The following is a 27,347-nucleotide window of genomic DNA, read 5'->3' as shown; positions in this document are numbered from 1 at the left end:
CAAGGTAGCTGAATTTTGTAGCTATAAATTCAAACCTTTCAGTTTGCATACCAGGGTAAAATCAAATACCTGGCTTTTTTGCGTATCTTTGGTAAGGTTAAAGGTTGTGCCCCAGTACTGGGGATAAGCATTCTTTCATTGTTTTCATTAATGCATTTAAGGGTGGGTAAATAAAACCCCCACATGAGTTCTTTGTGTGTGTAGAAAAAAAATCGATGCCTAAATTCTCTAAAAATCTATATCTGAATTTCCAGTTCAGGGGTACCAAGAAAGCATGATGTAAGCTTTAGTTGCATTTTCTCTCTGTATTCCCAACACTTTAACATTGAGAAGAGGTCCTTTAGAAAGAAGACTCCCTATTGCTTTCTGTGGGCATCTCAAACAACAAAGAATTTAGTGTGATTGGAATATGTAGCTCCTGGGAGGTGGAAAAGAGCTAACATTGAAGTCATAACTCTGGTAGGAAAAAGAGAAAAAGGAAAGATACAGAAATGAGATATGGTAGAAAAGAGAATCTTAGTCTATGGACTATGGTTGAAGTAAATGGAAGAGTATGTGACCAATAGAAATTATGCTCCATCATCAATAATATTTTCCTTATTTATTGTTCTGCTTTCTGAAATCATCAGTAGCTCATATTGTTAAAATGGCTTGAAAACATTCAGTCGGATCTTATCTGGCAATAATGTGTTCAGTACAATGCAGTACAGATATCTCATTTCTCTGTTGACTAAGAAAGAATTTGCAGTCACACAAAAATAAAGACATTGAAATCTCAAGGAATGGTGTGTTTTTTAATACTTTCAGTATTGGGGAAAAAAAAATAACAAAACAAACACTTCAGGGTAGAAGTTAGTGCTGGTCTTTCCTGAAACAGTATAAGAAAGCGAGGCTTTACAGTGTTCTGACAATGTACAGGAACCCTTCAATACAATAATGACAGATATTAGAGAATCTCAATACAGAGATACTGAGGAAAAAAACATCGCCTGCAAGTATTTCTTCCTAACTGGAGCCAGGGGAACAATAGCGTGTATGTTCTCACTTATCACCATCAATATTAAAAAAGAAAAAAAAAAAAAAAAACATTAGACTAGACAAGACTTTGGTCTTTCCATTTCATTGGCATGTTACTCCAGCCTGAGACCTTTTATGTGCTGGTTCATAAAATATTTCACCTTATTCATGTTCAGAAAACTTACAGTGGTACTGCAAACTTTCAGAAAATTTTTCTCTGTTGTGGAAATATCACAACCTTGCCTTAATAAAGACTTGGGTGACTGGATATAATGAGCCATAGCTGACAATACAGTGACAATACAACTCACTAACAGAGACAGAGTATGATAAGCCTTGGTACAGGCTGTAGGTCAACAAGCAAGAGAAGAGCAAAACGTGAAGCTGCCAGAAAGTTATATCATATCGTCATGGATTGATTTTATTTGTGCCCTATGTGACACCTCTTCAGTAACAGGGATTGGGACCAGAAGGGCAGGGGAAGGGGCATATTATTATGCAGGCATCCAACACTGCAGAAATTACTGCATTTCCCCAGGCTCCACTGTGCCAACTCACATTTAGAGCCAGCTTTGGTAGCTGGAACTGTGTGTGGGCTGTATGTGTGGGAGTGTGAGTTTTTCCTGACACAGCTTACCCACTGCTTTGGTTCAGTTATTAAATTGAACTTTGCAGCATCACACTGTCTGGTGCTCTTTCTCCCTGTCCCCTCCTCCTTGACAGCTGTTCCTGGTGGATTTTTTTCTTGGCACCAAGAAATAACAGACCATCTCATATTGACTAGAAAACATTCTTACCAGAATTACATTTTTTTCCCCAAAAAATAATTTAAAAACTGTTACATTTTTGTCACTCATTTAGACTTAAAGATTTCAAAGACCTTGTAATACATAATAGCTACAAAAATATAATAATATATATAATAATTTTCAATATGTATATATATAATTTTCAAAACTGTGTGCTTTTATCTAAAAATAATAAAAAGTACAATTAAATCTTTATAGAAAAGCTGATCAGCCACATTGAATCTGTTTTTTTCTTACAACCTGTTCTGAAAAAGAAACAATACAACTACACAGCACCAATAAGGTGTGATTTTTATACGAGCAACATGCAAAATGAAGGAGGCTAGGTCTGGAAATAACAGCTGTATGCAATGAGTTACATAATTTCCTTTTTTGCCTCTCACCCTTTCACAATATCATTAATTTCTTTCACTTTCCCTGTGAAACTTTTCCTTCCCCTCTCCTTCCTCCCTCTGTTCTTTCTCTCTGTCTCCCTCCTCCCTTCCATATGTCCCTTTCTTCTCCCTCCCTCTTTCTCTCCCTGCTTTCCTACCTTCACGTCCTCCCTGCTTGATGCTTGCTTTCCTTCCTTTTTTCCTTCCTTCCTCTTTGATTCCCATGCTTTACTCTCTTTCCATACACGATGGGTTTCACCTCTTGGTCACTTAAAGTATACACACCCTTAATATTTGTCAGTAGTAATTCTGCTCTACACAGAGAAAACATAATGGAAACCTTAGAAATTATGCTGGAAAAGCAGTAAATACTGAGAAATCCAAAAAGATAACTGGAAATTACAATGTATGTTAACTTTACTGTTTAGGTATGCTGTTCATTCACAAGTATATATATAATATAAATATGTAATTATGTACATATATAACACATAAGCTGTATTATATATAATTACGGTTGTCATGTTCAATGTAATGTAATTATAATTATAAAGGCATTGATGCTGTGTAAGCACTGCTCAGCAATAGCAAAAACAACCCTGTGTTTTCAATATTGCTTTCAGCATAAATGCAAAAATAGTTCCAGACTAACTTCTGTGAAGAAGTACAGCTCTATACCTGCCAAACTCAGGACAACCAAGAAGTTTGTGAGTTTCTGAATGGAAATGAGAAACTAGTTGATCTCATCCCTTAAAAACCTTCATTAAAATGTTTCCCAAATTTTCTGCAAATGTAACCAGTGATGACATAGAATGAAAACAGTAATTATGGTTGCAAGTGTTAAAATTTTCTAGGGAATGGGAAACTTCTATCAATTCAATGTTCCCCTAGGTAGAGAAGACATTTTTCAATTAACAATTATAGGTGGTCCTCACTCTCATGAAGATTTGGAATCTGGAGATTCTGGTTTTTGTTTTTTTTTCATGATCAGGCTTGTCTTACTACTTTATGATCCCCATTGTATATAACCACACTTTTGTGCATCCTGTGTACTTGCAGCCTAGCAACAAAAGACAACTATTCTATAGAATAAGATGACTGGCTCAAAAATTAAAGGGAAGGAAAGGGAAAGGGAAAGGGAAAGGGAAAGGGAAAGGGAAAGGGAAAGGGAAGGGAAGGGAAGGGAAGGGAAGGGAAAGGAAAGGAAAGGAAAGGAAAGGAAAGGAAAGGAAAGGAAAGGAAAGGAAAGGAAAGGAAAGGAAAGGAAAGGAAAGGAAAGGAAAGGAAAGGAAAGGAAAGGAAAGGAAAGGAAAGGAAAGGAAAGGAAAGGAAAGGAAAGGAAAGGAAAGGAAAGGAAAGGAAAGGAAAGGAAAGGAAAGGAAAGGAAAGGAAAGGAAAGGAAAGGAAAGGAAAGGAGGGAGGAAAGATGGGAAAAAGAAAAAAAAACCTCTTTGTGTAAGTGATTCCTTTAAATAACTTCTAATCTTTTGGAATTGCAAAAGCCTGTTTGAAGATGACTGGATTTCCTCAAAAATTAAAACATGCTTCAAAAGGAGATGAATCAGTTACCTTTAGAAGGAAATAGCCTTACTTGATTCTGAGATCATTATCACATCTAGTACTTCAAAAAGTATTTAGAGTAGTAAAAAATAATGTCGTTTAAATGGGCATAATTTCATTAGAGTCATTAAAGCTAATGCTTGTTTATGCCAGCTGGGAAACACATACTTATAGAATCACCCTAACAAGATTGTTTCAAATTTTTAAAAGGGTATTGCATATTCCTTCATTACTCTCCCTATATTGTTTCCTTGCTTGCCACCCCTGGAATTATTTGTTCAAAATGGTGCCATATTAACATCATACCTGATGTTAACAGCTTTAGCCAGTGTGTTTTACAGGGTTGAACATACTGATATAATCTAAGTGTCCTCAGTAAGGGAAACATTGCTGAGATCAAGATGTAGAGAATTGTGTGGATATTTCTTGGGGCTTTTCTGTGGGAGGAAAAAGTTGGAAAATCTATCACTTAACACAATACTGAAAAACAGAACTTACAAGGATATTCTGTATGACTGAAGCGCCCATAATAAAAGACTGACAGCTGACTCAAGGTTAAATAAAATTTAATTTAATAATTACTCAAAAATACTCAAGCCACTGAAGATTAGACTTGATATCAAGTAGCTGTGTTTCATTCTCCTTTATGTCATTGTTTTGGAGCAGTAGAATTTTCAACTTCAATATGAATCCATAGTTACTAAATTCTCCATTTCTTGTCATAGGCTTGACTGAAAACTCTAGTGCTCAATACAAAGTGAAAGTCATGGCAGTTGTGCATTTAAATTATTTTTTCCCATGAATTTGTTTGTTGTCAATATTTCTATTTCATTCTTAGAACTCCCCCTGGTGGATTATATAAAATATAAACAGACAAACTACAAATACGCCTCTAAGAGGCTAATTTTACAACTTTCAGTGCTAAGGATACTTCAGTATTATTTATCTTGATAGTGCCTATATATATTACTTAACTTGATATTATTTCCCAGAGAATCTGGGAGGTTTTTTGCTTGTCTGTAATGTGGGTGTCTTCTACCATGAAAAGAAAAGTTTATTAGAAAACCCCCAAACACAAAGAAAACCCAGTTCTAATAAATTTAATGGTCTAAAGTCTGTCAAAGATAAAAGGATTGTCAGAGCATTCATGAGAAATACCAGCCGTGCAGAAATTGCCTGGGCTGGTTACTTAACACTAACATTAATTTTAATGTGCCCACAAGTGAGTTAGTTGCATATCCTAGGAAAAAAAAAAAGATTATGAATGGAGGGTCTGAATTTTAAAAGATTCTCTAAGTAAGAAGGACCAAGAGAAGAATGGTAGAGTGCAGGAAACTGTAAGGAACAAGAAAAATCATTGTGATATGTAATTACTTATGTACTCAAGTTAAGACAGAGCAGCTAACTGGAGAAGTTTTTACTTAATGTGTGAAAGTGGATTTTATACAAATAGCAACAAGTTGATTATTGTGACTATCTTCCACAAGTATGAGATCATATGGCTTATTCATTAAAGGAAGAAAGTGAAAAGTAGTAGTGGTAAATGAAGTGGCAGGCAGGCAAATAATATGAATTAACACTTACCAAAGAAATTCTGATAAATTGAAAATGGAAGAATATTAAAATAGTGAAAAATGTCTGTTGGAGACCTGTAGAACTGGATTTTTAAATAAATACATTTGTCATTCAAATTGTAAGAGTGAGAGATTATACAAGGAATTGTCCTTATGGAAGATTTGAAGATGCAGAAAATGTAGTAAATATTGATAATGGAAGTAGAGGTCAGTCATTTCTGGAGACAGTAGTTGCCAGGTTTCTTTACCAAATAATTAATAAGCCAAACCAAATTCATGACCACATGATCTCATGGTTTGAAAGCATTGAGCCATTGGTGCTCAAAGATAAAAATGACTAATGTGATGACTTTAGATAAAAAGGACAAACAAAAAATGGGTAGGACTTAACAGTCTTGATTTCAAAAGTGAAAAATTTATTATAATTAATTATTCAAACAAATAGTTATTAAAAAACAAGATATTGAGATGATCTGGATTTTTTAAATCAAAGGTATAACACAAAATTAGGTATAAAAGTGCTTAAATCTCACATTTCCAGAAAGAAGGGAAATGCTTGCACAGAGAACTCTATAGAAATAAATAATTTCCTCAAACTCAAACCTACAAAAACAACTTAAAAATGAGCCAATAAAATACAAGTAATGGAAAAGTGTAGAAAATTTAGAAATCAGTAAATGCACACATACAGTGGAAAGTGCCAAGAGCAGATTTAATTATTTATTTTCAGCAAATACAAGACAAAAAGAGGATTTTATTTGCTAAATCAAGAAAATAACAGTGTAATTACAGTGAGACAGTGAGTGTATCTACCACTAATTGTATAAATGTCATGAAACTTAACATAAACGTGTATTTGCTTATAATAATTACACTAGTTTCCCACATGTACACCATAGCAGGATGTGCATCAATGGAAACTGAAGTTCTTGAAAGGAAATTTACCACAATTAAGATGAAAGTAAAACTTAGAGTTCAAAATAGATGCTAGTCATCCAAGTATATATATGTGTCTTTTTACATACATATATTTATATAAATCTGTATCTAGATAGATACCAATATAAATCCAAATATCATATATATAAATATAGAAATATATATATGTGTGTATATAAATGTGGAATAGATAAAGAATTCCCTTCTGTGTCAATCTGGGGGTGTGAAAAAAAAGAAAAATACAGTAATTTCATGACTATAAGGAGCACCTTATTTTGACTAAAATTTTGACTAAAATTTTCCCCCGAACCCGGAAGTGCGCATTATAGTCCGGTGCGCCTTATCTGATGTACAAAGTTCAGACATTTGCGAACCCGGAAGTGCGAACTGCGAGCTGAACCAGGACCCACAGGAGCTGAGGCCACCAGGCAGGGGAAACTGGGAACAGGCGTGGCCACCAGCCGGGGAGAAGTGGGGGGAAGCGGCACGGCCGCGGGGAAATGCCAAGAAGCTCTACGGGAAAGCACTGAGAAGCGGCAAGAAAGTGCCCCGGGAAAGCTCCGAGAAGCAGCGAAAAAGCGCCGAAAAGCCGTGAAAAAGCTCCATGAAAAAGCACTGTGGGAAAGCAGCGAAAAAGCACCCCGGGAAAGCGCCAAAAAATGGTGAAAAAGCGCCCTGGGAAAGCACCGAAAAGCAGCGAAAAAGCACCCTGGGAAAGCACTGAAAAGCAGTGAAGAAGCGCCGCGAGAAAGCGGCAAAAAAGCACCCCGGGATAGCACTGAAAAGCGGTGAAAAAGCGCCGTGGGAAAGCGCGGAAAAGCGGCGAAAAATCGATGAAAAAGCGGCAAAAAAGCGGTGCGGAAAAGCGGCGAAAAAGCAGCGCGGAAAAGCGGCGAAAAAGTGGTGAGAAAGCGCCGCGGGAAAGTGCTGAGAAGCGGCATTGCCGCCGGCCGAGGGGAAGCCGGGACGCAGCACTGCCGCACGGTGAGAGCCAGGAGCCGTGAGCTGTGCCAACCGGCGCCGGGGGCGAGCAGGAGTGCCGGGGCCTGCTGCGCGGGGAGGGCTCCTGGGGCTGCGTTTAAAGGCTACACCGATCTTTGGAAAATGTTTGCAAATCGAGCAGCTGCCAGTAATTCGTTACTTTGTTGTATGCCGCGTGGCTCCGTGCTGCAAAAAAATAGTGGGCCTTATAGTCCGGTGCACCTTATATGATCTACAAAGTTGCGAAAGTTGCCGACTCCCAGGGGGTGCGCCTTATGGTCCGGTGCGCCTTATGGTCGTGAAATTACTGTAGCTAATCTCTGGATGCAATGGTGGATTTTGGAATATTTTGTATAATTCTCATGTCACCATTTTTAAAAAGCACTTGACATTTGGAGAGTGTGAAGAGGGGAGACACACAGGATTATAGGACAAGAGAAAATGTCTTGCAATAAATATCTTAGAGTGCTCAGGCTGCTTCAGCTTATTAAAAAGAAAATAAGACGAGGTTCTTGATGACAGTGTATCTCCACAGGGAGAAACTAGTGTGAACTAAAGAGCTCTTTAATCTAGTAGAGAAATCTTAGCAAGAGCCAATTCAGTTTAGATGGATTGGAAATAAAGTACTTTTCCATCAACAAGATTGGCTTAAACACTGGAACGAACTGGGATAACTGCAGAGAAAAGCACTGAATTCTCCATCTCTAAGTATTTTCATCTCAAGGTTGAATATGTTTGAATGAAATTGAAACAAAGCAGGAATTATTCTTAGTCACAGTGTAATTGGTGAACTGTATATGCAGAATATATTTGATACACAAATAAAAAAAACTAGATTAATGACCTAACTAGTTTTCCTGCCTTTATTCTAAGTATCTGTGTCATGCTAATCTATTTTTTTCCTCGTTACTACTTGATATATCCTGTTACAAAGGTGTTACAGAGGAGCATGCCATTTTGTTAAGTCATGAATACTGAAAACTGAATGAAGGGGAATTGTGTGGGACAAAGGCCAAGTTCTCTTTAAGAGGTTGCTCAGCAGAGGGAACATTTTAGAAGTTTATAATGTCATTAGAGAAATTTTGCTAAACAAGGAATCCACAGAGAAGATAAGAAATTTCTTCGCTCAGGGAGAAGCTAATGCTTAGAGACAGTGGACTTCTTCTCAGGGAATCACAGAATAGTCTGAGTTCGAAGAGACCCACAAGAATCATCAAATCCAATATCCATCCCTACACAGGACCATTCCCAAGAGTCACACGATGTGCCTGAGAGCACTGTCCAAACATTGCTTGAACCCTGTCAGGCTGATGCTGTGACCACTGCCCTGGGGAGCCTGTTCCAGTGCCCAAACACCCTCTGGGTGAAGAACCTTTTCCTGACATCCAACCTAAACATCCCCGACCCAGCTTCAGGCCATGCCCTTAGGTCCTGTCATTGGTCTCCACAGAGAAGAGAGTTCTTGCAGTAGGTACTTAGAATTTGTTGCAGCACAGAAACATGTTGTAGTTCAGTCAACAGGAGTAATAAGAGATGGTAGCAGTCTGCCTACTAAGGGAAAGATGAAAGGAATTTCCTTGGTACTCCGATGATTCTGCAGCCTTTTCTAGTATCTAACCATTCTTTTGAAACCTTCATTGTCAAGTTTCATGAAGGTATGACATGCACACATAACTCATGTAGACTAAATGTCTTACTTAGTTTGACAAATACTTTAATATATGGAATAAAAATGTCTGAACAGAAATATGTGAATTCATGTAAATTCCCATAGGGATGCTGGCTATCCAGGGAATGAAGGATTGATTTATATAAGTAAAATATCAGTGTTTCTGATTTCTGTAGAAATAAGCTACTTACTTGTTACACATTAGAAAACATTCAAGTCTAAATTCAGATGATTAGTAGTTTACATGAGATGCAACATTTCTAACTGCTGCAATTATATCCCAGTGATAATAAAGAACAATTTCCTTTTTATTTAAGAAAGAATAGAAATATTTGTTTACATTAAAATGTTTCTAGGGAGAATTTATAAAAGACAGCGCATCCAGATGGTTTGCTATAAGAATACCTAAAACTTCTTTTTTTCTTGCTTACTTGGGAACTTAGCTTTCCATCTGAAAATACAGAGACAGGTAAAACGTGTACAGTATGCAGCATCATTTAAACAGAACTTCAATCCTTTTACAGAATTCAGATGGTAAATTTGGCTTATTATTAAACTAATAGAATCAATGATGATTCTTTTTTTGTGTGTCTTGCTTCTATTACTGTCCTTAAAATATTGTGTCTGGAACACTGTAGAAAAGCAATGAAACAACATTAGACCACCAAAATTTCCTGCTACTTTTAATATGTTTAAATAAATGACAAGATATTAAAAAGTACATACAGCCCACATGTAATTTTCAGTTTTCCTTGAAAACATAATTATTAGTAATGAATAGCCATATCCCAATAAAAAAATATTAGTTCATCCTTGAAAATGTAATTATTAGTAATGAATAGCCGTATCCCAATAAAAAAATATTAGTTCATCCACGAATTCATACTTACACCAGTACACACTTATTATTCACCTTTTAAAATTCAGAATATCAATGAAAAAACAGAGTTTGCTTGCATGACTTGGTCATATTAATGTTGGTTGCCTTATCTAAGCTTGGTTTCCAGGCCTATTCTGCCATCAGTCAAGAAATACAAGAATCTCCATATTTAAATGTCATGTGTCTTCAGTCTCACAGTAACAATAATTACTTAGAGATTAAATATGAAACAATTATTTTTAATGATTATATAAAATATAACTTCCATATCCTCATTTATGGAGATGAGCGAGCAATGCTTGTTCCTTTCAAAGAATGATTCTCTTGCTCATGGTTCATTCAACTCCTGCATCTAGATCAGGGATGTGTGACCATTCTCTAGCCAGATGTAGCCCCAGCACTAAAACTATTCAAATTTCACTCTTTAGATTATTTGTAATTGCAGAAATCCTAAACATCAACAATGGGCTCCTGAATTGTGCTCCAGAGACCAGATACTTAAGAGGTTGTCAAAGTATTTAAATTATTTTTGGTGTTCTCAGATTTCAGTGGAAAAGGTTATTATTTCAAACAAAGACATTAAATTCTAGTGGTGCCACAGTTCTACATAAACAAGGATAGTTACTCCATTTTCATTAGTTAAGTAAGCAGCAATTTCTTATTTGCTATAGTGGTTTAATATTTATTCAGTGTGGTTTTTTGTTTTATTAGGGAGCAGGTTGTATTTTCACTCATCCACTTTCATAATAGGAAAACTATCATGGATTGATTTGGGAAAAGTGAGGTATAAACATTGTCATGCATAATATATTTTCTTCACTGATTAAACTTGGAACAAAAAAATATCCTTTTCATTTCCGTTTAATTTCCATTATATATCCCTTATATATCTTTATGCAACACACTCTTGTTAATAAGAAGAAAATAAATATAAAATAATTGCACATTTTACAGATTTTTTTTATTCTGGGCATTGGCTAACACTTGTATTTATTTAGCCTATATCGTCTTTTTTTTAAGTATGATAAGTGTTATAGGCTTTATAATTATGCAAATTTTATCTAACAGGTTTCTCACCTGCTGAGACTGGAGGTGCCTAGGTTGGGAAAGTTTAGAAGGAGACTTACAGGTTAATTTAGCTACTGAATGCAAGAGACAAAACACTGTTCAATAGTAATGTTAATGCAGATTTAAGAGATTTAATGCAGATTTAACTTTACGTAAGTTAATGTAAAGAATAACTTATTTCCTAGTGTTTTATAAATTTATTTCTTATCTTTTAGATTGTGATCTGTTCTAGGTGGTGCTGCTTTAATGTGATGGCACTACAAAAACATTTTATTTTTACTACACTCAGTGTTCATTCATTTCTGAATTGACACCAAATGAAATTTTAATTTAATCATATATGTGGAGTATTCTGTGCAAGATTAAAGGTGGTTATTTGTAAGTAAAGGAACGTTGTTCATTTTTTTTTTTTTTTCACTTAACTAATTCTTTATGTTATGGAAACAACCTGCAGTCTTGGAGCAGAGCTTAAGCTTTTGTGTCCACTGGAATATTTTTCGTCATTAGAGTCAATAATGAAAAAGGACTCTTAAGTTCTACCACCGTGTTCTGTGATTACATCTTAATTAGATTATTAATTTTAAAAACTAGTCTTTGGGAGGTCACAAAATTTCTTTTTCTATTTATTTTTATTTTTATTTTAGCTTAGCAATTAGTTAATTAGGCTTGTATATTTTGAAAAATTAATCCTGAAAATGTGCATGAAACTCAAATCCTCTTTCTGAACCTTCTCTCATCAGCGCATTTCTGTCAATGTCTGTTACATTTTATTTTTTTACATCTGTGTTAGAATTCTATAGTCTTCCCTGCTGGCGATGAGTTGCCTAGACAAGGTTGCTCAAGAAATCAATCTGATGTGATGTATAAAATAGATGCTTTTGAAAAGATGTTATTAAAAATCAAAATATTTTTCACCTATTTTCATTATATTATTTTGAGGTCCTGACAATTCTGAGATGTCATTTTCAACTTCCTATGATTTAAATTAATCTTTCATAACACAAACTTTCACAGGCACACTGTACCCTTTGGCATAAATACTGTTCTTGTGTACTGATGATTAATAGAATCGCAGAGAATCTCTTCCATTTGTGAAACTAAGCTGCATCTTGGCTTTTTATGTATCACTTCCCATTGCAATTAAGGAGTTGAATTGTGATTTCTGTTTATACCAGTTAAAAAAAAAAAAAGGTAAATTGGCAAAATGTGTTTGTTTATATCTGCAGTTTCACAAAGCCAAATTTTGCCAGTGCACTGGTAGTTCAGTATAGCCTAGTGCAAAGACTTAAATAGATATAGATCTGTCCAATTTTTTTTATTGTTGTAAGAGCAGTATTTTGTGCTTAACAGTAAGATGATTTTTCAGAAGGTGAAGTGTTGTGCACTACTAACATTAACTAAAGAAACATCCCTCACTTCAAAACCTTTCAGCAGAGTTATATCTAGCCAGTGGAGCTGCTGTTTGCAGTAGAGTTAAGCAAAATACAGTAAGGCCTGAGGACAATGCTATCACAGCCAGGCAAGTAAGGAAATTGCTTTTCCTCAAAATACAAAGGTTAATGAGAATTAATAGTTTCACTTGTGCTTCATTAAAGACTTTCCTAAAGGTAATATAGTCTAATTCCCTTCTTCTGTATCCTACATTTAACTAGGTTTTTAAGACTTCTAGCTAAAAGTTCAAAGCTGTTTCTCAGACAGTTATATCCTTTTCATTTTCTTAAATTTCCAGTATGTGCCAAGAAGGTGCTGATACCTCATCTCTCTACATACTTAATTTATACAGAAGGCCTCTTAGTTGGCATGTAGTAATCTTATAGTTTGCTATGAATAAATTCAAGCTGAGTCAAAGCTGTTTTCTTTTATTATATCTCAGATGCTGTATGTTGTTTATTGTTGGCTTTACTGTTTGCAGGAGTGGGGGAAGTTGTTTGCTCTTTTTTTACTTTCATCTAGGGTGCTTTGTATTTTCTGGAATGCTCCTAAAGCTTAATCAGTGTTCCTGCTTCACATGTGAAATGTACGAGAATGTTTTGAATTTATCTTTGCCTATTCTTACATGAGCAATTTTTCTTTAAGATTTTATTTAAAAAAATAAAAAGGTTTTAAAAAGTTTAAAAAAATTAAAAATAAGAAAGTTATTATACAAGTCTTAGATTGCCAAATGGAGAGCAACACACAGTCTACAGACCATCTGAATGACATACAGCTAAAGTCAAGGTTATCAATTTTTAACATTTGAATACTCTACTGCTAATTATTAAAATATTATCTTCTGATGAAGGTGCATCTGTGTAAAGAACAACCATACGCTCAGTTGCATTAGCCAGAGGATTGAGAGAAATTATTTCTCCCCTCCACTCATGATGCCATAATGGAATGCATTTTCCAGCTGGTGGCATTTCAATTGATGAGCAAATTGAACCAGCTATGAAGCTGAAACAGGAAGCACACTATATGAAGAGAACCTAAGCGGGCATTCACAAAGAAAAGACAGCTAAGAGAGATGCAATTTGCAGCTGCCTATCAGGGGTTATGGAAGAGATAAAATCATTCTTTTCTTGAAGGTGCACAATGAAGGGACATTGGGCACAAGTCCTAAGTTGCAGTTTCCAAGCGAAAAACATGTCTTCACAGTGAAAGTAGTACTCATTGTAGCTGTTTTCTCTGAGAGACTGTGGAATCTCTGTGCTTGGAAATACTCCAAGCTAGACTCAGGAAGGCTCTGAGCATCCTGTTTCATCAGTCAACCTGATGCAATTGAGTCTGAATTTCCTACATTCTGTTGCTGTGCCATCAAGGGGAAAATGTAATATTCACATAGCACTTGGATGTACTTTTTTGTGGCATTATACAATTTTCAATTTTCAGTAGAAATTTCTTGAGATTAGAGCTATGATTTAGATCAGGTTCAAAAGCCTGTGGTGGAATGTCTTATTTAAGTGCATATTTATACATGTACATGCCCATATACACATACATTTGTATATGTATTTATACATTTGGGGTATTACTGACCAAGTTCCAATTATGAAAAACACCATTTAATTGATAGTAGTTATAATTATGGACTTGCTACTCATGTAAATGAAATTAAGATAATTTAAAAGAAATGTGGTAATTCTTGTAAATTGTTACTAAATAGTAACCTCTAGACAGGTGACTTTATAAACTAAGCACATTCTGCAGAAAAGTTTGTGGTCAGAGCAATAAAAACTATATCTGGGACTCAAAAAGCTGAACCTATCAGCCTAAGAGTGAAACTGTAAATTCTATTGCATCCTGTAATGAGCCTACTGTAAAGTTAATAATTAGTGTTTCACACAGAAATTATGCTAGATATTTAGAAAATAACAACGTACATGCAATCTCTTCACATAAGGGAAAACTGTCAAAACTGTGGAAATCACTAGCTGTTAGGAAATATCTCCTTCTACTTGGAATTGGACCTGTGACAAGATCATTTCCAAACACAATCAATTTTGCATCAGTCTTGTGCTTTTCATAAGACTGAGCACACTGATTGTTTTGATTCTGAAGATGAGCCAGGTACTGAGACACAGAGCAAGAACTAAAAGTATTGCTAAGCTTCTCTGCTACTCTTCTGAGGATCTGCATTTTAGAGACATCCAAACTTTTTCTTTAAACCTGTTTAATTCAGCTGTAAAATCAATACAGAGTTCATTATGATGGTTCTTAAACTACTTGACAACATATGAGCTACAGCTGTGAAATTCCTAGGGGAGTAATAAACTTTATGTTAATTAGGTTTTGATAACAATTTTAGAAATATATTATCTGAAGAATTAATTCAGAAGTGGACCTGATAGTTTAGCTATTTGCAGTGAATCTTAGAAATGTGTTGCTATGTCTTCCTCATGGAAGTTATCACAATGTACATCCATGGAAAGGATTTTCCAATCTGGTTTTTAAACATTTGTGTTTTTCTCATTACAAATTTTATATATATCAGAATAGATTAATGAATTCTGTAGAATAAATTCCTGAATTAAAATCCACTTTTTTTTTTTTTTTTTTTTTTTTTAACATTTTGGTATCTAAATTGCATTTGAACAACATATGTTCTAAACATATGTTCTTAAATCTTGACATTCTTAATCTGCTGCATACATCAGGAACTGCGGAGATGTGTTGCAACTGACTTATTTATTGTATGCTTGGTAAAAATCTCTTCCTTTTAAGGTGTGAAATCCAGAATATATTTTGGAAATGCATTACATAATTCAGTATCTCTTACTAAAGGTTTTTGTCTAGTACCTGCTGGGGAAAGTATATATACATGAAAATGCAGATACTTTGATTCATTTTCATTCAGAATGTTGCTGTACAATGTAGCAGAAGTGCAGAGTAGTATCTACTGCTCTCTGTTCTTAGGTTTAGCTAAAATTGAGCAGAGACAAGAAATTCCAGAGTTTATCAACACTCCAAATTTTCAGTTAGCTGAAAATTTGCTTGTTTTAAGTAAGGTTGTATTTGCTATGCATTTCTCATAGTAAAAAGAAAAAAAAAAATGTACTGAAAAGGCCTAAAGAGACACTTAAGACACAAATGTCATTGAAAGAGAGAACAGGATATTATTTCCCTCAAGTCAAGAATGGAGATTTCATCAAATCTATTTCAGCCGTAGTTTAAAAGTAAAACAAAAACAACAACAACAAAGAGTATTTCCCTTTTATGGCCATATGCTTAAATTATGTAGTTGGCTGCAAGGGATTCTATGAAGGCAAAACCTAAATAGAGTCAAACTGCTGTTAAATAAATTGAAGAGAATGCCCCAAAGATCTTCTAAGCATCTCATACAGGAAATCACTAAAATTCTTTAACACATGGAGAAGATAGAATATTCACTATTTAAACTCCTTCTAATAATTTTAAAATTGTATCTAGTCACTGGTCAAAAATATACCTCTTGCTCCAAGCCCATGCAGCCCTTTTTTTGTCCCATGAGCATTTAAACACTGTTTATCACCTAGATACCTAAATTCTGTGCAAGACTTTATCAACTATCAATAAGTTCATCTGAATAAATGCAATTTTAAATATAATGGTAGCTTCTAAAGCATAAGAGAATCAGAAGATCCACTACTAAAAATTGAAAAAAATTGTCATGTTATTTCAAATTCTTCATTTTAAATAATGTTTCTATTTCTATTCTGCTATGTTAAGTAGCATAACTTCAGGTGTAAATATCGTGTAATAGTTTATGTTTATTTCCAGAAAAAAAAAAATTATGTGTTTATTTGTGCCGGGTCCTGCACTTGGGTCACAGCAATCTCATTCAGCACTACAATCTTGAGGGAGAGTGGCTGGAAAGCTCCTCAGCAGAAAAGAACCTGCGCCTGCTGGTCAACAGCCAGCTGATCATGATCCAGCATGTGCCCAGTTGGCCAAGAAGGCCATTGGCATCCTGGCCAGTATCAGCAGCAGTGTGGCCAGCAGGGCCAGGGCAATGGTTGCCCCACTGTACTGGACACTTTAAATACCATGTTCATTTTTGGGCCCTTCACTACAAGAAGGACACTGAGGACCTGAAGCATGGCCAGAGAAGGAGCTGGTAAAGGGTCTGGAGCACAAGTCTTATGAGCAGTGTCTGAGAGAACTGGGGTTCCTGGCAAAAAGGAGGCTTAGGGATACCTTATTGAACTCTGCTCCTCAACTGAAAGATGGTTGCTGTGAGAAAGGGGTTTGTGCCTTTGCACAGTAACAAGTGACAGCGCAAAAAGAAAAGGCCTCAAGTTGCACCAGGGGAGGTTTAGATCAAGTATTAGGAAAACATTCTTCACTGAAAGAGTGCTCAAGCATTGAAATAAGCTACCCAGGTAAGTGGTGGACTCATCATCCCTGGAAGTGTTCAAAAGGTGCATAGATATGGCTCTTGGGGATTTGGTTTAGTGGTGAACACAGTGGTGCTGGGTTAATGGTTGGATTCAATAATTTTAGAGAATGTTTCCAATCTTAGTGATTCTATGTATTTCTATGAACTTGAACACAGGCTAATGAAAAAAACACATTAACAGCAGGCCACAACTTTAAAGTTCTATTTGCCTCCTTCCCTTTCCAAATAAAGAGCTTACACTAAGAAATTAATGTGTATTACAGTCAGCTGACAGTTGAGATTATTTGATGTTAGCTTGCACTCTTGGAAAAAGTGAAACATAATGTCTGTTCCTTCCAAATTTGTAATTTTCAAAGCAGCAATAAAAAAGAATAACTGTCAGTATAATCAATATTATGTGCAGGATGACAAATGTTTTACAATTTAATTTCAGTCTAAAATTTGTCTTATGGGATTTGCACAGTAGATTAATATATTTTCAGCATTTACTTAATAGTTTTTTTAAGTGTTTTATCAAACAACCTAATGTGACAAATTTTCAGCAGCCTTATATCTTGACAGTCACTTAAAACCTAAATACAATGCTTGTTTACATTATATGCCATTATTTTTTGGAACGAGCGTGGAAATTCCATTGTTAGTGGTCAGACATCTATGTGTGAATCATTCTATCTTATGAAATATTGTGGAGTACAATAATTTCAGTCATCTAGAAGAGGGCCTATATTAATTGAATTTGTATGATGATGCTGATTTTTGAGCATTAATCTGTGCTTGCAGATTGTAAGTGCCATCAGAAAGCGATTACCGTATGAATTTCTTCTTACTTACTTATAGTGTGGAAATCTTTGGAAGTACCTTTCAGTTGGGAAGTGGTTCTTTCCCAGAATCATGTTTGTATTTTGATGTTTGTCTAATTTTAAATATATTCTCTTTTTCCATATAAAATTCTCAGGAATGCTTCAGTTTATGCTGGATGCTAGTTGAAAAGGTAATCAGAGTTCAACAATTAGAGTATATCAGAGAATGACTCAGGCACATAACTCAGGCATTTCCTGAACTTTGTCTTTTCCCTACGATGGGTTGTTTGTTTTCTAGAATGCTCTTGGCTGGTATATAATTTTTCAATACAGTGATTTACTATAAATTGATTAGAAATTCTAACGTTTTCATATGTCTCTGACACAATATTTTAAATAATTGGTTTCAGTTAAAATGTATAAGAAATACTAAAATAAAGTATCATTTGTAAATGTTTCACTCCTCAAACAGAACTTTAACTGAAACATTCTCCACAAACAGCATACATGACATGACATAAAACACATAAGCTTTAGAGAACCATAGTGAAGACAGAAGAAACATTATTGTTGCAAATCTTTATGGTGTGGAGGGTCATAAAGAAATGCTTTTTTTCTCCATGATCTTGCAATTACCCGTGAATTCATTTTGATTTTAATGGCTACCTGTTTTTGATTCAAGTTTGAAGAACAGGAATACATAAAAAAATTCACTCTAATGCTCTGACTGATGCTCCAATTACGTTTGGAAATGCTATCTTAATTACAGTATTTATTAATCATTTATTAAAGTAGAGGCTTTTATTATAGACATGATCTTGCATATGACTTCAGCCCTTGCTTTTTGCTGTATTCTATCACATTTCTAGTCTAAGTAGGGTCAGAATAAGTCAGTGAATGATTATGAGATTACAAGTATATTTTTAGGTGTTACCACAAAGAGTGTTAATGATTAAGTATCTTGTTTTCACTCCTGAACATTACAGTTACAGGACTGTGAATGAATTGTAAAAGCAAGACCATAACCACTCAGTCCCTTTGGGTTATTAAAGACCCGAGAGATTATTTTGAGGCTTTTAAGTTTTGGTGCTAATAGGCTCATTAATCAGACTGAGAAATTCATAATAAGAACCAGTATGTATGAGTGGAAGACAGACAAGTTCAAATGGGATATTAGACATACATTTTAATGTTCGGAATGATTGCTTCTGAAAGCTAGTGTGAAAGCAGCAAATTATCCATCTCTGCATGTCTTTGAGTTGGTGCCTTTACAGGAAGCAATCTTCAGTGAATCAGATGTTATTAGGCTCAACAGAAGAGTAACTGGGTTTAAACAAAAACTGAAAGGGATTCCAAGGCAATTTCCTGCTTTGAGAAACTGTTTAACACAAAGCTGAAATGAATTGCTGGAATTCTAGAGAGCTGGGCAGCCCTTCAGAGGGACCTGGACAGGTTGGAGAGGGGAACTGTCTGAAATTCATCAAGGACAAAACAGAGTCCTACCTGGAGAGTAATAACTCTGTGCACCAGTACAGGATTGGGACTGACCTGCTGGAAAGCAGCTCTCAGGCCATGAAAAGGACCTGAGCGTCCTGATGGACAACAACCTGTCCATGAGATGGCAGTGAGCTCTTGTGGCCAAGAAGGCCAACAGAATTCTGGGATGCATTAGGAAGAGCATTGCCAGCAGGTGAGGGAAGTGTTGCTTCCCCTCTAGTCACCCGTGGTGAAGCCACAGCTGGAGTGCTGTTTCCAGTTCTGGGCTTCTCATTACAGGGGAGACATGGAGCTCCAGGAGCAAGTCCAGCAGAGGTCTCTGAAGATGATGAACATCTCTGTTATGAGGATGGTCTGAGGGAGTTGAGCCTGTTCAGCTTTGGGGAAGAGACATCTGAGAGAGGACCTCATCAATGTATATAGATATCATCAGGGAGAGTGTCAAGGTGATGGTGTCAAACAATGGGACAAGTGGCAATAGACAGAAACTGATTAGCAAGAAGTTTCCAAATATGAGAAAGAACTTCCTTACTGTGCAGCTGACCACACATTGGACCAGGTTGTCCACAGAGCTTGAGGAGTCTCCCTCACTAGAGGTATTTAAGAACCATATGGACACAATCCTGTGCAATGTGCTCTAAGATAACTCTACTTGAGCAGAGGGGTTGGACCAGGTGACCTTTCCAACCTTCCCTTTTGTAAACTACATCCTATGCTATTACATTGGTTCTAACAGACATGTTCTCATCCTATCCACTGGAAATTTTCCAGAGCTTAATGCTTTAACAGCAAGGAATACTTCTTTTTCTGATTTCCAGTTTTCTTTTAATCAGATTTGATTTATGTGAGTTTTCTGTTAGACTTGTTACCTTTTATTTTCCTTGTTTTCCTCTTTTGTGCCTGTAATCAGCATAAACAAGATGGAGACTCTCTTAGGACATAAATATTTTCATCTTTACATAAATCAGCATTATCATAAATCAACATTATCAACATTATTCTCATACTGAGTCCAAAAAGCAGAACTGCACCAGCTATTAAGAACAAAATTAGCTCCATCACAGCCAAAAGCAGTACAGCAGGAAAGAAGAAAAAGTTGTGCTAGGAGGGTAAGAAACTGAGATTGTCATGGTGACTACTTTCCTGAAGTATTATAATTTAAACCTAGAAAATTGTTATTCTGTTATCTACATGAGAAGAGTTGCATTCTTGCTGTGGAAACAACACAATTTAAACAGCTGGGGCAACTCATATTTTCCATATTTGGGAAGCGCTAGGGGTAAATCTTAGACAAGTAACAGCAAAGCCAGGCAATCACCAGAGTCAGTACCAGTATGTAACCACTCTATACAATACTGCACCATTATGACAATTTGCGCTGTGATTCTATATTTTTGCTTCTTGCAGCCTTTTAAATCTAAAGTGCCTCTGGATGATTAACAGTACCGATCTCTACTGCGATGTACTTGAAATTGTGCTGTGAAACTTTCTGATGACAAACAAATTGATCTGGGCCAATTCGAGTAAGAAAACAAAATCATAGACTGTGTCAAATTGAAAGGCGGTCTCAGGGATCATCTAGTATAACTGCACAGGACAGTCCCCAAGAATCACACCGTGTACCTAAGAGCTTCTTGGACTCTGTCAGGTTTAGTGTTTTGACCCTGAGGAGCCTGTTCCAGCACTCAAACATCCTCTGGGTGAAGAAACTTTTCCTACTATCCAACCTAAACTTCCCCTGGTGCAATTTCTGACTACTCCTTAGGGTCCTGTCACTGGTCACCACAGAGAAGAAATCAGTGCCAGCTCCTCCTCTGCCCCTCACGAGTAAGTAAGTTGTGACTGTAACGATTTCTCCTCTCAGTGTCCTCCATGCTGAACAGACTAAGTGACCCCTGACACTCCTCCTTGAGCCTTTCCTCTCGATCACCATCCTTATTACCCTCCTCTGAATGCTCTCTAGCAGCTTAATGTCTTTCTTATATTGTGGTGCCCAAGCGTGCCCCCAGCATTCACAGGTGAAGCTGCCCCAGTCAGGGCAGAGCAGGACAATCCCCTCCCTGTGCCTGATGAACCCCAGGACAGGGTTGGCCCTCCTGGCTGCCAGGGCACTACTGACTCATATTCAGCTTGCCGTTGACCAGGACACCCGAGTCCCTTTCCATGGCACTGCTCTCCAGCATCTAATTCCCCTATCCATCTGTACATCCAGAGTTACCCCATCCCACACGCAGGATGCAGAGCTTCCCCTTGTTAATCTTTATGCAATTGGTGATTCCCAGTCCTCTGATTTGTCAAGGTCTCTCTTCAGGGCCTCCCTGCCTTTAAGGTAGTCAACAGCTCCTCCTAGTTTTGCATCATCTGTGAACTTGCTTAGTGTCCCTTCCAGTCCTGTGTCCAAACCATTTATGAAGTGGAAGAGAACAAAGCCTAAGATGGAGCCATATGGGGCCCCACCAGAAACAGGTCATCAGTCTGATGTCAAAGATGACATCTTTGTAAGTCAGCTCCCTTAGGACCTGTTTTATAAAATTCTCATCCAAGCCTTTTAGGAGACTTCTTGCCTGGATTATATCATTGTGTTGTGGGAGCTCACAATGGGCTGAAAAGTCCATTCTCCTTAGGGAAGAAGTTACACAGTGTTGTAAAGGGGGTGTAGTCTTATATGATACACAGCTGATACAGAAAATGAGGCATAAAAACAAGAGCAGTGAATTCAATGTAACACAGCAGAAATCATTGCAGACTGAAAGAGCTTGGGAATTGGACCAAAATCTAAATTTTCTTTCATGTCTTATCACTTCAGAAAATATACTACCAATATGATTTAATATTAAAATCAGATGCACTATTTATTAATTTATTTAAATGTTCTTATGGCAATTTAAGTTCTAAACTAAAAGTAGTATGAGTTTAAAATATTATGGACATTAGTGATGTACTAAGTTAAAGCCTAGTATATGGATATCTATTTTTTGGCATAAACATAGTTAAGGTCAAAGCATCCAAATCACAAAAATATGAAACATTTTAAATAAGACCAAAAATATCCAAAACCAAAAAACCTGCTAACTATTTCACTTACTTGGTAACTCTGATGTAGCAAGTTCTGAGGAGCACTCTCAGAATATTGCATTCTTTGTCAACATATGAAATGATTTAATATTTTCTGGTTCTTCATTATAACTGATACATGCTGATTAGTAAAATCAATGAAATAAACATCAATGGAAACTAGCTTTTGCAAGATAATTTGATTCCGTGTGGAATAATAATCATTATAAGTTAAGTTTAAAAAAAAATCTAATTCAATTGTGTTGGTGACATCATTATAAAGATATATGGTATTAAATTCCATTTGGTAATAATTTAATTTTACTAGAGCCTTTATGTTCCTCTGATGCACAGTCTCATAAATACTTGGACCATTACTTATCTCCCTTTAAATATAGATTTGTTTTGTTTACCTTGCTCTACTGTTCTAATACTTCATGCTTATTTAATGCTAAGTTGTGTGCTTCTAAAAAGGTTTAAAAGTGAAATTGAAATTGAAATGCTGTAACTCCCCAGCAATGGTTACTGCATGGTCATTTTGAGAAAGTGGAAGAACAGTCAAGTAACACAGCTTTGTCCAAGCAGGTTCAGAGACTTCCATACTTTCCACTGTAAGTTATATTTTCTGAATGAAAAGCAAAAATCTACTACTCTACTTAATTAAAACATGGAAAGGCTGAGTGAATGATGCATGCAGAACCAGCCCAGTGCATCTTATGAGACTTAGGAGATAGTGAAGACCAATCTACTAAGCCTCTTAAAGTATTAGAGTCAAAAATTACAGGTCCTGGAGACTCATAGGACTCTGTCACATAATCTCAACATGCTTAGAGTTTCAGTGCCCTTGTTCTCATAACAAAGGTTTATCTGCCCATGAGGACCTAGACATTTCTGAAAGCACTTCACTGGAACAGGATGAGAGGAAATGGCTTCCACTGTGCTGAGGGAAAATGCAATTGGATATTAGAAAAAATTTCTTCACTGAAAGGTGATCATAGTGTGGAATCACCACCCCTGAAAGTATTCAAAAACCATCTAGATGTGGTACTTGGGACATGGTTTAGTGGTGAAGATTCCAGTGTTAGGTTAATGGTTGAACTGGAGGATCTTAACTCTTTTCTAGCCATAATGATTCTGTGATTCTACAACTGTGTACCTCAGTTCCTATCTTGCACCTTAATCTCAGGGGAATTTAAAATTTATTTAATGAATCCTGAAAAGATGTCATAGACATCTGTTGTATCCTGTTCCCTTAGGTGCAAAAAGGAAGACTAGTCACATTAAAAGAAAAAGGTGGATATTTTTCCACAATTAGCATATGAGAAATTATTTCTGCTGCAGTGAAACAGCTAGCCATTGAAATATGCTTTGCTGCTCTAAATGAAATTAACCTCAAGGAATTAAAATGTTATCTAGGAAGATTTAACATTCATTAGTAACTTCAGGAAATACTAATAAGTTGAAGGAGAAAGTTTTTACCTCTGAAGATCAAAACCTCAGATTTTACATATAAATCAGAATTAAATATATGACATTTATATTATATATATGAGCATATATGGTATATTTATAATCTATATGTCATATTATATATAAAAACATAATATATATTTGTTGCTTTCAGCAATGTTCATGCCCAAGTGACATGAAATTTATGTAAGTCCAGATGTTTAGAAAAAGAGATTTGAGCTTATATGTTTTGTCTGAAAACTTCATTTGATTCTGCAATCAATACAGGGACTGGAATAAATTATCTTTAAGCATGTATGCAGATAAGAAACAATTAAAGATGACCAAAAAAAAACCTTAATCAAATCTAAAATTATTGTTCTGAAGTTAAAACTCCTGCTTGGAATTTTATTCTCAATAAATTAAGTCCTTTAAGTTCATGAAATGTGTTCCACAATCACAATGCTTCTCTGTAATATTAGGTCTTTGGATTAATATGCTATTGCGAAGTTCGATGTTGGTTCCTATTAAGAGGTAGAGTTATATTTTTTTTTTTTTCATAATGGGATTTAATATCAGTTGAACTGGACTTAATTAAACTTTGTCTTATAAATCATTTTATTGAGAGGTGCAATGAAATTTTATGACTTTATAATTAAAATGAATTAAGCTAGCTTATGGTTAAGTGCCTGCCTACAAACTTGTTCCCTCACATTTCCAAGTTATTCTAAAATATTCTAGCCACACAGTTTAAACTTTATCAGGATGTAATGGTTTAAAACCTCCTTCCAGAAAAATCTACATTTTTAGGGATCTATTGACATTTAATGTAGCTATTTTAAGAAGAACTGAGTCATATTTTGATCAAATTACCAATTATGTTAGGTAGCCTAGCAGCATGGCTAATATTGTCCATGACCACATAAAAATCTTTGATTTTCTGTTGTGTCATCATCTTATATATGTAGAGTTAAAAGTCCAGACACAAACAAGCAATTATAGGCAGCATTGATTGGATTTTGAGATGCTAAAAACTGAATTTAGTGGATATAGCAATAGAATTACCCACTTCCCTCAGTTTTGATGTTCTTACATTTACTTGACTGAGGGGTTGTCATTCTTTCCCAACTTCTCATCTTAAAAATTCTGTCCAAAACAGCACAAAAAATTAATTATTATTTTTTATCTATTAGTATTGCAATTTACTGTTCCCAATATTGTTTTTTACATTTTCAGTTTATATCAATATTTAGTTCTTTTTCCTTGTGCCTCCAGTCTTCAATTACTTCTCTTTCTTCTTATACCTGTCTATGGATCAAGAATATGAAAACACATTTATAATTTTCCACAGAGATAAAGCACCCTAAAAGGAATGTTTGGGAAAAAATATCTGTAGAATTGTGATTCTGCTGTGTCCTGTTGATGTAGAGTAAGTAGTTCAGGGAGTGCTAAATTCAGTCCTCAGGATTCAGACAACTAAATGCAAACTTTTTTTTGTTTTTTCTTTAGATGTTTTATGTAGTTTATAAGGAGGGGTGTTTTAGGATTTTTTTTTAGTTATGCCTATTTTTATTTGTCCTGGTTCTGTCCAGGATAAGGTTAATTTTTGCAGTAGTGAGGAGTGGGGCATAAGTAGTACGTAGAAGTTAGGTTGTGAAACCTAATGTCATTGCCGGGATTGGGAGGGAAAGGTCCCTTGCAATGGGAAGGGGTTCTTTCTAGTCGAGTAAATGTGACTGAGGGATCCATCTGGTATTGTCTGTTTGGGATGGGGGAGGGGTGTGGGGGCTGTGGTTCTGTGTGAATCGTTTCCTTTCTTGTACCCTCTGTCATTAGTATTGTTGCTGTTACTCTTTATGTCCTTACCTCATTGTTGTTTCCAGTAAATTGTTCTCAACCAGTGACCTTTACCTTTTGTGCCTCCCATTTTTGTGCCTCTCCAGCTCACCACAGTGAGGAAGGGAAAAGCAGGGGATCAAGAGAGTGTGAGTGGTTTGGAAAGTTGCAGTGGGGGCACTAAACTAGGGAGCACTGTTCCTAAACCACAACAGTATAATAGTTCTCAATACCGTGATATCATAATTGCTGTAAACTATTTGCATAACTGGATATTAAAAATCTGTTCTGAACAACATGTAAAATATATACTTTAATCCATGGTGTTGATCTTCTCTTCAGCCTTGTCGTATGTGTAGACAGAAAACTAGATATTCATAGTATAACTATATTTGACTGACAAGTTATTTAAGAAATAGTGAAAGAAAGACAGTGAAAATATCCAGGAAAATGTAGTATGTGCATGTAAAGACTTACAATATATTTAATGTGTTCAGTTACAACTGAGTTTATAAAAATTTCAAACAATAGCTATTACTAAGACAATTTTAAATTATGATATTAACCATGTAATCCTCTTATTGTTTAAAGCATATTTTTATATATTAATTGCAACTATAGCTGTTGGTCTCTAATCATTCATGTTATTTTTTCTCTTGAGCTGCAAGGATATGACAGAGCATACCCATATCTGGGTATGGCAGATATTGACTAGTCCTATGGTTTATTTGCTTTAACAGTCATTTTCTTGCAGTATTGCTGAATCTGAAATACTTTTGTATTCTCAGGAGAATATAATGGAAGTTATAAGAAATCAAGAATTTTTACTTCTACCTGCCGAGGAACTCCATAAGCTTCTTGCCAGTGATGATGTGAATGTTCCTGATGAAGAGACCATTTTCCATGCCTTAATGATGTGGGTGAAATATGATATGCAGAGGCGATGCAATGACCTAAGTATGCTGCTTGCTTATATCAGATTACCCCTCCTCCCACCTCAGGTATTTTTAAAATTATGTAGTCATCATCATTATAACAACAAGAATGTCATTGTTATTGTGTTTTTGTGAAAACTCTCATCAGTTTATAATCTGCAACTTCTGAATACTCTGTGTTTAAAAGCAATCCTTTTCAGAATAAGAAAAAATGAGTGGAAACCTTTCACCAGGGTGGTCTTGATAAACTTGAGGATTGGGCCAACATGTTCACAAGAAGGGCAGAGTTGTGAAACTAAAGAGGAGTGACTGCAGGTTTCATAATATACTAAGAAAAATCCAGGCAGAATAATACATACTCTCAAAAAGACCAACAAAACCTAAGCAGAAACAAACCAACACAAAAAACCAACCCAAACACATAGGGTTATGACAGATACCAGCCTGAGGATGAGTCAACAGTATGAATTAAGAAAACTTGTCTCCAGGTAATATGAAGTTATTATTCCCATAATACCTGGTGCTGCTAAGGCTGCACCTACACTATTGTTTCCAATTTTGTACTCCACAATCTGAAAGGCATAGGAACAAACTTGAGAAGGTCCAGGGATGCACTATGTCTAGGAAAAAAGAAACAGAAGAAGTGAGGTTGTTGTCTAGGGAAAAGAAGGCTAAGTGATGACCTAGTAGCATTTAAGACCTGAAAGTAAGATCATGGAACCACATTCTTGAGTGCACCACAAAATGTAAGAAGAAACAAACTTTTAGCATGGACAGTTCAGATTAGACATTGGCTTGGGGAGGAATCATTTGGAATGCAGTGAACAAATGCAGCAGTTTTTTTCAAGGGTAAAGTGACCTTCTTCATTGAAGGTTTTGCTGAATTAGCTAGACCAGATCACTAAATCCAGTCTTGGCAAAGCCCTGATTTGAGTGAGCTGACCTAGTTGACCCCTGGCAGTCATGTGGATCTCCACTCCTATGAATGCTTCTATGAATCTGTGATTCAGGCTTCAGCTTCCCCCCCGCCCTTTTTTTTTTGTTTGTTTGT

General features: G+C 35.9%; 1 protein-coding gene across 1 annotated transcript in view; it reads left to right on the top strand.

Moving 5' to 3' along the window:
* The window catches only part of KLHL1 (kelch like family member 1), a 183,349-nt gene that overhangs the window by 90,562 nt on the left and 65,440 nt on the right, over positions 1–27,347 (top strand). Inside the window, exon 5 of the mRNA XM_033053069.2 lies at positions 26,150–26,362. Coding sequence (XP_032908960.1) covers positions 26,150–26,362 — 213 coding nt within the window. The remainder of the gene's footprint in view (positions 1–26,149; positions 26,363–27,347) is intronic.

Source organism: Catharus ustulatus, chromosome 2, assembly GCF_009819885.2.
Source record: "Catharus ustulatus isolate bCatUst1 chromosome 2, bCatUst1.pri.v2, whole genome shotgun sequence".
NCBI lineage: Eukaryota > Metazoa > Chordata > Aves > Passeriformes > Turdidae > Catharus > Catharus ustulatus.
The sequence above is the reverse complement of the archived record's forward strand: the minus strand, read 5'-3'. Positions and strand labels throughout refer to the sequence as shown.